This window comes from Sphaerodactylus townsendi, linkage group LG02 (genome assembly GCF_021028975.2).
Source record: "Sphaerodactylus townsendi isolate TG3544 linkage group LG02, MPM_Stown_v2.3, whole genome shotgun sequence".
Lineage (NCBI taxonomy): Eukaryota > Metazoa > Chordata > Lepidosauria > Squamata > Sphaerodactylidae > Sphaerodactylus > Sphaerodactylus townsendi.
This window is the reverse complement of record NC_059426.1, coordinates 62,467,194-62,480,731: the sequence shown is the minus strand read 5'-3', so window position 1 is coordinate 62,480,731 and position 13,538 is coordinate 62,467,194. Positions and strand designations below refer to the sequence as shown.

The window sequence follows — 13,538 nt, the reverse complement described above, 5'->3', positions numbered from 1 at the left end:
AGAATTTCCTTGTGCTACCTTCCACCGATCCTTACTTTTTGCTTAACTAGGAACATTGTGAACAGTAATTAAAGAACCGAATCATGTGTAATTTGACACAGAATTCAATTCAATTCCTTCCATTTGCACTCCCACATGCATGTGCATTGTTTAAAACATCACTCTAAGCAATCTTGTTACAACTGTGCACACAGTCTGATGATTTTTTTTTAGTTTTTCAACATAGGTATTAGTCACACACAGTGGTGGGATTCAGCGGGTTCGCACCACTTCGGTAGAACCAGTTGTTAAATTATTTTAATTCCACCATTCGAACTGGTTGTTAAATTATTTTAATCCCACCACTGGTCACACAGATAGGGAAAAATGCATATGGACTGAAGGATCCAAAACAATTTCAAACTGAGCAAGGTCAGTATTCTATTTAAAATGCAGATATCAAAAATAGTAACACAACAACAATGTGGATTTCGTGTTGGAAATCAGGTTGCTCCAAAATCTGAGGACAAATTTGGATAGAAGTTTAACTTAACTTCATATAATCCCACACAGTTTAACACATCCTTGTAATATTTGAAAATATGTAGCCTGGGAAGCTGTTAGGGCTCAGCCTGATCTGAATGGGAACCCCTGGGAGGAAGACAGAGATAGAGAAGAGGGGACAGTGTTGGTTCCAGATTCTCAGGCACTACTTGTAGATGCAGAGACTGAGCAGTCAGAAGTTCCTGCAGGACCAGGTCCACAGGCTCAGGCAGAGCAATCAGGCTAGGATCCACAGCCAGGTCAAAGCTCTGAGATTCCCCAGCAAGAGCTTAGCTCTGAGACTTCAGCCCCTTGATGCAGAGCCAGAGGGACCCCCCCCCCACACACACACACCCCATCTCCAGAGCCCCAGGAGCAATACAGGAGGAGACTACATGCTAGCTAACAGCAAAGGAGATGCAGCAGCAGGTTAGCAGCTATGGGGCAAGCTAGACTAGATACAGAGTCTTTTTCAGGAGTAGCAAGAGGTTATTGCACAAGGGAATGGGAGGCTGGCTATAAAGGAGAGGCTGTAGCTGAGCTAACTTGTGACAGTAACATTGTGTTTTAGTTTGCAGGTTACTATTTCTGTTTTTTGTCTGGATTCTGTGCACATTAAATGTCTGAACCTGCTAAGACCTATGTGTGGACTATCTTTGGTTCCTGAGGACCAGTCTATGACAGAAGTTTGAAATATCTGAAAGAATATTTCATCCTTCCAGGCTATGTTTTCTAGCTTTGGGATTATATTGGGACTGTCTGCATGCCAAACTTCCACTTTTTATAAATGGGAGGGGGAGCAGAAGGGGGAGAGGAAACTCATTTTCCTCCTCTGTAATTAATTTTTGTGAGACCCAAACTTTTTTTCATACGTACACTAATTTATCCTTGTTGGTAAAAAAAAAAGTTTGATCTAGAGACTGGGAAACATAATTTTTATACATGTCCGCTTGTGAAGTTGCTTTTGATGCTCTCAATATCGCATCCATTTCATCTGCATTTTAGTAGCTGAATCACCTTATAATTTATAGTGTGTGTGCTGAAAAAGAGTTTGATAAAGGATTGGAATAAGGCATTCAAAAATCTTGGAGATTAAAAAAGAACAAAAGGCAGATTTTAGGAATGCCTGAAATACAAATACAGGGCTAGTGCTGCAACCTTAGCAACATTCTAAGCTAGGCAAATTAAACTAGGTGTAACGGACTTCTGCCACAGTACATTTAGTAGTCTTTAAGATGCCACAAGAATTTCTGCTGATGATTGCAGCATACTAACTTCTCTGAAAAACTCCATAGCTTTCCCTATCTGCCTTTTAAAAAAATCCTGAAAGATGCTCATAAGTTCAATTGTCAGCCCCTTGGATCCAAAATCATTATAGGAACAATTACAACCCCCTTGGTATTTTGTTATGGATTTGCAAAATTTCCATTGTAGGATTTGATTCTTAGGCAAAAGGGGGCAGTTCTAAACCTCAAAAATATGCACATAGAATGAGAAGCTCTGGTATTCATAGCAATAATAAACATTTACTAAGGTGCTCCAGAACCCTGAACTAAATGAGTTGCAATGCAACAACTCAAAATAGGGAACTTCAGAAATTATCCTTCTGCATACATATATAACAAAATGGCAATCTGGCATTTACCTATATTTTGTTAGAAGCTCAATTAACTAAAATGGGGTTCTTTAGATTTTGTTAATAAACCAGATATATACATGCAAACATTCCCACATTTCCAGTTAGGTACAAGAGAGAAAGGGAAAATAGAAAAAGTTTCATAAATGGTTTCCATCATGGTAGTTTCTGTTTTTCCACCCTCACCATCACAAGCTAGAAATCCAGCCAAGTTTACACCAATTAATTTCAGTGCAAATACTCAAGAAAATAAGTAATCAGACTTGTCTTTGGGCAGTTAAGCATCCTTTGCCAGAAACAGTAAGGCAATCTTTACTTCCTCCTTATATATTTACCATTACCAAGCAAGGAGCCAATGACATAAAATGTGTAATATTGGGGGGAAAAACCATCTACCTTTCTGCAATCAAACTCTGTAAATCAGCAATCAATTCCCCCAGGTATTTCCTACCTACAAATAATTGATTGTTCAGCTGTAATCGGAAATGTCCTTCAGATGGTGCCTTCAGGATCTTCTTTGGATGGTTGTCCACTTGTAGAGATGTTTCCTTCAGATTCCTCTCAGCATGTAAATAATGCCACCGATTGTCATTCAGGGACTCTGGGGACTGGACCATGACTTCTACAGGGCCATTACCAACATCTATGGTGAAGGTGATCTCTTTAGGAGCTAGAAAGAAAAAGAAAGGAACCGGAGTATCTTATGTTGGTGTCAAATGAAGTCATATATAATAGACCATTATAATTGAGTCTGTAAATAATGGCATGATATATGTCACTTTTGTTTCCTATTTAGTATTGTAATGAATTAGATCCTCTGGTTAAAGATTTGCATTCTCTGAATTTAAATATGCTGTATCTATCTTTGGATGTGATGAAATGTTTGTTTCCAACTTCTGTGCACAGGCAAATTTGGATGGTGACTAAGGGATGCCAGGAAGAAGGGGAAAGGTTTCAAAGAGACTCGAAAGTTCAGGAAGGATGGTATTGATTTTTAATTACAGGCCAGGTCTACCCATTTGTTTCACTCATGTGTAGCCAGCTTTCTGCCATTAAGAACTGGCAGACAGGTCAACCGATTACTTTCAACTATGAGTAGACCAGATCTTTGGAGAGCTGGTCTACCTGCCATTAAAAAGAACTTATAGACCATCTATACATTACTTTTAACCATGGGTATACAAGCTCTACCCACTATTAAGAAGAACTGGTAGACCTGGTCTACACAGCAGCCAGGTTTACCCATTGTGTCTTAAGATTCTGCATGTCTAACATCTACGGAATTTTAGGGAACACCATCATGATGGTGCTCATGAAAGGCACTCTATGCCAATAAAGGCTTGCTTCTTCTTCATGAAATGCACCATCATGATGGTGCTCTTGAAAAGTTTTTAAAATCTACCTTTGATTCTTACTAATATCATTAGTAAGGACAGGTTTACTTGTAACTGCCACTTTGGCATTCTTAAAAAATTAAGCAAATAATGTTGGTTGAATTTATATAATTTCTGAACCATTTCTGGGCCTTCCAGGACATGGACTGCATTTACAGGAACATTTCCTTAGAGATGAATCACAATGTAATCACAGACACCAGGCAGGGGCTAGCATGATGAAATTCCTAAGCTGAAGAGATACATGCAAACATCTGGTTTGGGTTGGTACATTGATTTCCCAGAATGGTAATATAAATTGGAGGTAGTACAAATCTCTCCCCAAACAACTTTTTAAAAATGTTCATGTATCAGCAAAACAGCATATAATCATGTTTTCCTCTGAGTCCATTGCATTCTCAGGCAAAAGCATTTTCTCCTTCCAATCAGATTCTTGAGCTCCTAGCCAATCACCCTTGGAGGCAAACTACGGGCAGCTGCTTTTATCCTTCCTTCACTCACTCCTTTGTGGGAGTCAAGTCATATTGCCTTTGTTAGCAAAATGCCTGGGGGAATCTTGTTCAGGGTCTCATAGACCTGTACCACTTAGTCCAATTCACTTGAAACTTGGATGGTTTTTAATGGATAGACAGCACCTACTGCCCTGAAATGTTGTTGTTATATGTTGTTCACCGCCCTGAGCCCTCCGGGGGAGGGCGGTATATAAACCTAATAAATCATCATCATCATCATCATCATCATCATCATCATCATCATCATCATCATCATCATCATCATCATCATCATCATCATCCCCCCACCGGGTGCCGCCTTGTCGTTGGCGGGGGGCTTAACTGCTTCTGTGATGTTGAGAGCTGTGCTGGCGGTAGTGCAAACTACCGGAAGGTTCAACCATGCCAGAGTGGTCTCAATTGAGGAGAAGGACTAAGTGCACCCAACCCGTTAAAATATGATGAAACAAACTCAAAAGAAGTCTATACTGGCTCGGTCGTCGCCCAGGATAATAAGCACCGCGGCGGGTGCTGGTGAACCTGGGCATCTGTCGACAAGTGGGCTACAGGAACCAGGACCCATTGCTGAGCAACCAGGGCATGGGCCTGCAGGGCAACTGGAAGCAAAACAACTACCAAAGCGGCAGAAATTTTCAATGTCAGAGAATCGAACTGTCATGAAGTGCTACCATAAATCGGAACCCCAAAAGCGTGGCTACCAAAAACGGATGTACCGGCTGTGGAAACTCGAATATCCAGATTCAACTGTAACTGAACTGAGACTTGCTGACCAGAGGCGATTCATAACCAGGAACAAGGTGTTCAGTGAAGTCGAACTTGAAGAAATATGGAAAAATCATGAAACAGTAGAACAGGCAACTGTGGAGACAATTGTAGGAGTTCTAACAATATCTGAGTCCACTGAACATTTTGTGCCAGAAGAAAATGCAGAAATTTTGCATGAAAAACCTGTGGCCATTTTTCGTACACCTGGCACATTGACCACAAGGCAACAAGAACTTAAAGAGAAAATTTTGACCTATGCTGCATCAAAGGAAGAAAGGCAAAGACTGCCAACATTGAAAACAGTACCAAGAAAACATCTGGCACCTGTAATGGAAGATGTGAATGCTGCACTCGCAACTATCCAGATAACATAAATGGAAGAAACTAATCAGCTTGCATACAGTACAGCAGTGATTGTAACACAAGAATTGGGGATACAAAAACTGAAGCCCACAAGAAAAATGACTGGAAAACCAAAATGGAAAATCAGGTTGGAGTTAAAAATCAAGAACCTACGATCAGATGCAAGCAATCTGAAGAACATGAAGGAACAAAAACTGAAAAATGTCAAAATAAAGAATAACCTGATTAAAAAATACTGGCTGAACACAAGAAAAATTGAAGAAGCACTTGAAATTGTGAAACAACAAATCACAGCAACAGCCAGAAAAATTGAACGATATGAAGCTAGAGTCATCCAGTACAAACAAAATCAACTTTTCCAATCTGATCAAAGGCGGTTCTACCAGAGTCTGAATCAGCAGGGCAGCTGTGCAGAATGAAAACCAGAAAAAACAGCTACAAATACATTCTGGAAAGATTTGTGGGAAACAGAAAAAGGCTACAACAAAAATGCTGGGTGGATAAAAGACTTTGAAAAGAAATTTTCAAAGAACAAGATGAAAAACTTGGAAATAACAACAGAAATGATCAGTAAAAGAGTGAAGAAAGTAAAAAATTGGACATCACCTGGCAATGATCAGTTGCATGGATTTTGGCTCAAATATCTGACCAGCCTGCACTCAAAAATGGCAGAACAATTCAATGAAATGCTGCAAACTGGAAACATCAGTGAATGGATAGTAACTGGGAAAACATATTTGATACAGAAAGATTCAGCAAAAGGGACAATACCAGGAAAATACAGGCCCATAACGTGTTTGCCTACAATGCTCAAACTGCTGACAGGCATAATTGCTGATCAAATCCAAGATTACTTGGAGGCAAATAACATCTTGCCAGTAGAACAAAAAGGTAATAAAAGAAGAAGTAGGGGCACCAAAGATCAGCTTCTGATTGATAAAATGATACTGGAGAACTGCAAAAGCCGCAAAACAAACCTGTATACAACGTGGATTGATTACAAAAAAGCATTTGACTCACTGCCACACAGTTGTATCATCAAATGTCTGGATGTCATTGGGGTTTGTGAAAATATTAGCAAGTTTACTCAAAATGCAATGAAACACTGGAAAACTGAGTTGTTCGTGGGCAACCAAAGCTACGGAACTGTCAACATCAAGAGAGGAATTTTCCAGGGTGATTCACTGTCACCATTGTTGTTCATCATTGCAATGATCCCACTGTCAACAATTCTCCAAAAAAACAAACCTGGGCTATCAAACTGCAAGAAATTCACCAAAAATTTCCCACTTGCTGTACATGGATGATCTAAAGCTTTATGGAAAATCAGAAACTGAAATTCAGTCACTGACCAACACAGTCAGAATCTTCAGCACTGACATTAGTATGGAGTTCGGCTTGGACAAATGCGCCACAGTGGCATTGAAGAAAGGGAAAATTACTGACAGTAAGGGCATAGAGATGCCTAATGGAAAAACCACAAAGTGCAATCAATCTGAATCCTATAAATACCTGGGAATACTACAGCTGGACAACATCAAGCATGGACATGTGGAAAATGTGGTCAGCAGAGAATATGTCCAAAGGGTCAGAAAAATTTTGAAGAGCAAATTAAACGGCGGGAATACGATCAAGGCTATCAACACCTGGGCCATACCCGTCATCAGATACACTGCTGGAATTGTGAACTGGACGCAAGCAGAGCTGGATGATCTGGACAGAAAAACAAGAAAACTGATGACAATCCACTACTCATTACACCCACGTAGTGATGTTGACAGACTTTACCTACCCAGAAAATCAGGAGGTAGAGGGCTTCTGCAAGTGAAACAAACAGTGGAAGAAGAGAAACATGCACTGGCAGATTATGTGAAAAACAGTGAAGAACCAACATTGATGGAAGTCAACAGCAGAAAACTGCTCAAAGTGCAAAAGACAAAGAGTGAATACCGTAAAAATACACTGCAAAGCAGAAGAGAAAACTGGCAAAAGAAGGCTCTCCATGGACAGTTCCTAGAAAAAATTGAGGACAAAATTGACAAGGAAAAAACCTGGTTGTGGCTCACAAATGGAACTTTGAAAAAGGAGAGTGAGAGCTTGATTCTTGCAGGCCAAGAACAAGCAATTCGAACAAGCGCCATCAAAGCCAGAATTGAAAAGTCAACTACAGATCCCAAGTGCAGACTCTGCAAGGAAGCAGACGAAACAATAGATCACATACTTAGCTGCTGCAAGAAGATCGCGCAGACGGACTACAAGCAGAGGCATAATACTGTTGCTCAGATGATTCACTGGAACTTGTGCCACAACTACCATCTGCCTGTGACAAAGAACTGGTGGAATCACAAACCTGAAAAGGTCACTGAAAATGAACACGTAAAACTACTCTGGGACTTCCGAATTCAGACTGACAAAGTTTTGGAACACAATACTCCTGACCTCACGATTGTGGAAAAAAAGAAAATGTGGATAGTTGATGTTGCAATTCCTGGTGACAGCAGGATTGATGAGAAGCAACTGGAAAAACTTACATGATACGAGGATTTAAGAATTGAACTACAAAGACTCTGGCACAAACCAGTAAAGGTGGTCCCAGTGGTGATCGGCACACTGGGTGCAGTGCCTAAAGATCTTGAACGGCACTTAAAAACAATTGGCGCTGACAAAATCACCATATGTCAGCTGCAAAAGGCCACCCTACTCGGCTCTGCAAGCATTATTTGTCGATACATTGCACAGTCCTAGATGCTTGGGAAGTGTCCGACGTGTGATGTAATACAAAATCCAGCATATTGATCTTGTTTGCTGTGTATAACTGCTTTGTATCAATAATAATAATAATAATAATAATAATAATAATAATAATAATAATAATAATAATAATAATAATAATAATGTAATTTGGTTTAAAAAAGCCACTTCAGCCTTGTTCCCAAAAGAATCCCCACACAGAATAAAAAATGACTGCCATTGCTTCTCCCTCGTTCTTCCTTCCTCCTTTGTGGGGGTGGACACTTTTTTCCTGGGAAAGCCCTGCGGAGACATGTTCAGTGGCCCATAAAATTGGAACTCTTCATTTGAATCTTGGGTAGCATTTATCGGACAGTCAGCACCCATCCCCCTACAATTTTGATGTCATTTGGTTCAAAACAGTCATTCCAGGCTCCTGAAAAATATGTCTTATAGGGAATAATGGAAGATCTGTCATTCTCCTTCCTTGCTTTATGAAACATACACAGACCACAACAAGGAAGCATGGCAAACAGAATTTTCAGTGGAAAGAGAATCTTTTTATTGTCTGTCTCTGTAAAAGTTGAAAGAAATGAAATGAGTGTAAATGGGAGTGTTTTTGATGCTGGAAGCCAACATCCCTTTCCCTCTCCAATTGGAATCAGTGGAGAGAACTGCACAGAAAGGAATCTTTTTTAGGGGTCGGTAAAATCAATCAACATGGTCCAATTTTCTTGAGGGTCTTTAATTTAGAGGGAGGACTACATTCTGTGCAAATGTGGCTCCATGATCTTTATAAATAGCTGCTTCAAAGACTTCAATAGATTCCCTATTGAAAGTAATGGTCCCAAAGGATCAGAACCAAAAATAAATCTGAACCATATGAATCCTGAACCAGCAATGTCATATACAACCATAAGAAAGTATTGAAATCCCCTCACAAACCTTGGATATGAAAGGATAACAAGGTGCACACCCAGTGGTGGGATCCAAAAATTTTAATAACAGGGTTCCGATGGTGGTGGGATTCAAACAGTAGTGCCGCCGCACACACACACCTCCAGTCCCTATTGGGCAGGGAGGTTACTTTAGTAACCCCTTCTCGGCACTCAGAAAAAATTAGTAACCGCTTCTAGAGAAGTGGTGAGAATTGGTTGGATCCCACCTCTGTGCACACCTCTAGTTAAGGGTACACATATGCTTTGAAAAGCAGGGGAACCGGGTTATATTTAGGGTAAGAGATCACTTCTGGGAAAAACCCAGAAGAGATATTAGTCCTCTCAAGGAATCACTGGAAACTTTGTGGTAAACCCCGACTGGGATCATGATGATGCCATTTCAGTCACAGAAGATGATCTGTGACATTCACTCAGTAAATGGCCAGCAACAACTATAGCAAGAAGTCAGTAAAGTGAAATTCAAAGTGAACTGTCTCCAACCTTGCCCTCTTTGAAAAGCACATGATATTTCCTTGTAAATAGAAGTGCAAGCTGAACTATCCTCCTGATAGATTGCATTCTTTTGACATAATGTCATGCCAGAGCCCTGTTCTTTTAAAATGACCCTTGAGAATAAAATACAGTTCATTGAAGTATCAACCAAATAGGACTTTGATGTGCAATTGACAATAAACTATAGCTCATTACCTAGTGATAATTCACCATGGCATTTACCATAGGTTTTATTAATCAATGGCCTTGGGGGGCTTATTTTATTACATTTTATGCTGAAGTTATTATAACCATATTAAGAAAAGTTGACACTACATTCCATGTTCATTCAGCCTGATAGTATCTGGAACAGAAGGACTTTATTTCACTCCAAAACCACAACAGCCGCCCTTCCCCAATTTATTAACTAAACCAGCAGATTAAAAACGGTTAAAACTACCAATTAGGTTGTTCTTTAATACACCAGGCAATGATTGTAATTTAGTCCCACAGCAAGGCTGTGTGATTGGCAACGCACAATAGAACTATTATGACCCTCAGCATGTTTTGCATCTCTCAGTATATGCCAACCTTTGCAAAGGTAGATTGCATAAGTACTATTTGCCATCAGCCAGGAACAGCTAATACCAGGAAACACGAATGAGTGATAAGTGATATAATACACCAGTCATGGAAAGCAGCTATTTTTGTGAAAATCTGGTCAAACATTCTTTGAAACCACTTGCTCAGCAGACTATTAAAAGGTATAATACTAAAAAGACTGAAAGAAATATGCAACAAAACTGGCGTTTGGGGTAGAGATTGCTTGTTGGGAACAGGGAAAAAGGTTTCTTGAGATGGTCTTCTTTTAAGGATAGGGTGTTCTGCAGGGTTGGGTTTTGTTTTTTGTACACATGCACAAGCAAATGCTTGCAATTCACCAAATCTGCATAGCAAAAGGGAGATAGTTCTTCTCATTTCAATGTCTGTGCTGTTGTTTTGTTGTTGTTACCTTCCAATCAGAACATTTCACAAAAATAGCTGCTTTCCATGACATGCACCTCTGTATTGTTTACAAGACGTATGCCCTTTCCACACAAACCTTTAAAACGCTTTGAGGTAGGAAATAAAATGTTTCCTCCATGGAGTTCCACACTGTTTTTACCCTGAAACTTTTTATTTCCAGCCAGAGAATCATTTTAAATTAACCCCCTTTTAAAATGATTTTCTGGCTGAAACATTTCATCTTCAGTTGCTGTGCAATCTATTTACTACATTTCTCATGCTTCTCTGCTTCCCTGAACTTCCTCCTCAGCACCATTTTCTGAGCTCAATCAGTTCCCCCCCTCACCTATTTATCTGCAGCATTTCTCTGTTTGTTCTTTTATTAGGGGGGCAATATTAAAAGCATTGAATATACAAAGAGTATAGAATACAGCACGAGGCTGTGAAACATTGGTTCATTCTGCACAGCTTACATAAGTCATCCTGGGAGACTAAAGAGGCATCCTGGGAAGGCACTCCACACTGTTTTCTTCCCAAGAAATCCTCAGGACACTGTATTTTAGCTCAAGGCATCTTTTTTAGAGAATGCTTCAAAGTGCACCTTTTCCCCCTAAGTTACCTGCAAGATGCCTCCTGACTGACTGTGTGAAATGCAGAACTTAGGAGGCCTTTTATTTTTCCTACTGGAAAACTATATATTGCCAAAATTAGCAAGACCAGCTGAGTACAACTATGTATGTTTTGGGCTGAAAAGAAACCCAGGATCTGAGCCCTCAGAGCAAACATCCCGAGGCAACCTTCAGCAAATGAGAGCAGAGAAAATCTCCTCAGCTGCACATAAAATATCAGGTGCAAGCTGAGGGTGAAACTGACCAGAGAGCAAAATGGTTGGAAAGAAAACAGTCTCTCTTCGCATCTGACGCCTTTGCTATCTGGAACGTACACCAGAAGCCACCTCTTTTTAAGACATCTCCCAGATATCTTATTTTGGGTGTGTGGAGTGAAAAGAGAAAGGTGACTTTTTAAAAGACATCTCACATGCTTCTTTTTTGTGCTGTGTGGAACGGACCATTGAAGTATCAATTCAACACAGAACTAAAAAAAGAGAGAGTAAAATCATGTAATGGTGACCAGGAATCATGTTGAGGGGTTGATTGCAGACATACATGTAAAGGAGGGACTGAAAACATTTTAGAAATGTTTTAGGGGATTTGTACGCAAAGGGCCATACTATGAACTTCCACCTTCTCCTAGAGTATTCTACTTGAAGATGCTTGCCCTTATTTATATTGACCTGCTACTATAACCCTACTTTATCTTCCATAAGTGGTGGGGGAATACATTTTGACTATGGATGTGTGAACCTATCAAATGGTACAGTTACTGCCAATTTTGCAACAGTATGTCCAACAGTCATAAATTTATTATGTTTGAAGGTGTTAGTTCATGCCGAACAGCTGGAAATGATTGCCAAACAGATTTGTGACATGTTTTTGCGAAACTGTACATGAGCAAAGTGTGCTGATAATTCAAACTGATTGACAACCATTAACATCTCTAAGGGCTACCAAGGTGAGCACAGAAGGATAGGATTTTATTAAAACATAGTGTTTGTTTATGACTGAATTATGTGATTCAAGACAGATTTAATAGTCTATAAAGCAATTGGGAACAGATTGGAGCAGTTATGCAGAAAGGATGGGGTGTAGTAGAATTCAGTTGGGATGTACATACACAGAAAACAAAGTACTCTGCACTGTATGGTTAGAAGAAACGTGCCAAACAACCATGAAGAAGTTGATGAACAGGTAAACTAATCCTAGAAAAATCAGCCTATTCTTAACTGGTGAACAGGACATGAGACAAATCAACAAGTGTTTGAGTATCCCTAATGGTTAGTTCTTTTTGACAACTTTAATGCTTGAGGAGCCCAAATCCTTCCATGTTGTTTTAAAAAATCCAATTTTCTCTGTCTTGAGGATCCTTTAGGCCAGTGGTGGCAAACCTTTGGCATTCCAGATGCTATGGACTACAATTCCCATCAGCCCCTGCCAGCATGGCCAATTGGCAATGGCTGATGGGAATTGTAGTTCATAACATCTGGAGTGCCAAAGGTTCACCACCACAGCCTTAAGCAGATGGAAAGATGGGACGAAATGTTTAAATAAATAAAAAAGTGCATCCTTACAGCTTATTTCAATCCTGATGAAGTCCTTCATTCCAAGATTCTCTATGATGACCCCAGATGTAGCATTGGTCTTGAAGAAAAGGGAAATGTCTGCACTGAACTCCATGTGGAAAGTGAGGAAGTGAAGATAGGAAGCCTCAGTACTGAAGGAAGCTGAATTCCAGAACTGTTCTGCAAATAGCAACAGCCTTATCTATAGTTAATCAGAATCAGGGAGCCAACACAACTGCAAAAAAAAAATCACCCACTTCTAATAAATTACAAAAAGGATACCGGTAGGTCACAAAAAACAATGACAATAGCAACAGAAATTAAACACACGACAGCGAAGTCCATAGATGTGATTTCGTAATTAAAAGTGCTGAACTAAGAGGAGGAAGACCCAAGGTCAAATTTCTACTTGATGATGAAGCTCAGGGGGTGACCCTGAGAATCTTGTTTCCTCTCGACTGATAGACTGCATAGGGTTGTTGTGAGAATTTGGAGAGAGCACAAATGCCACCCTAAACTTCTCAGATAAGTGGCAGAATAAAAATAAAATGGGAAAAGTTCAATTTACTATCAAACATGCTAAAAAGACCTCCCCAAAATTATACCTAATATATTCCCTGAAATGCACTGACAGCATTATGGAGCCTATTTTCTATATAAGAAGATTTTTCAGTATATAAACATAATTTTTGTGCAACCTGCATGCAAGGATACTGAGAAGAGCTGATACTCACTATCTCCATAGCAACGCAAAGGACCAATTTTCAGTGCAGCTTCAGAATTAGGTCTGTTTGTGTCGGTGACAACTATCTGGTTCACAGGTAAGTGGTCTTTGAAGGAAAGGAAGCCGGTATCATTGGTCCTGCAGACATATAAATACTCATTTAAAGATGGATAAATAAAAAACCTGTAATCTCCAGTAATTTTTTTGTAACAAAAATACATATTTGTGATACGATTACATTGATTTCTAAAAGTATGCTCAAAAGATTTAAAGTGTTT

At 39.7% G+C, this 13,538-nt stretch overlaps 1 protein-coding gene across 1 annotated transcript in view; it reads right to left on the bottom strand.

Moving 5' to 3' along the window:
• Positions 1–13,538, bottom strand: part of CNTNAP5 (contactin associated protein family member 5) — a 512,649-nt gene that overhangs the window by 65,963 nt on the left and 433,148 nt on the right. The window contains exons 15-17 of the mRNA XM_048484843.1: positions 13,271–13,398; positions 12,546–12,716; positions 2,610–2,828 (exon numbers count right to left, since the gene is read on the bottom strand). Coding sequence (XP_048340800.1) covers positions 2,610–2,828; positions 12,546–12,716; positions 13,271–13,398 — 518 coding nt within the window. The remainder of the gene's footprint in view (positions 1–2,609; positions 2,829–12,545; positions 12,717–13,270; positions 13,399–13,538) is intronic.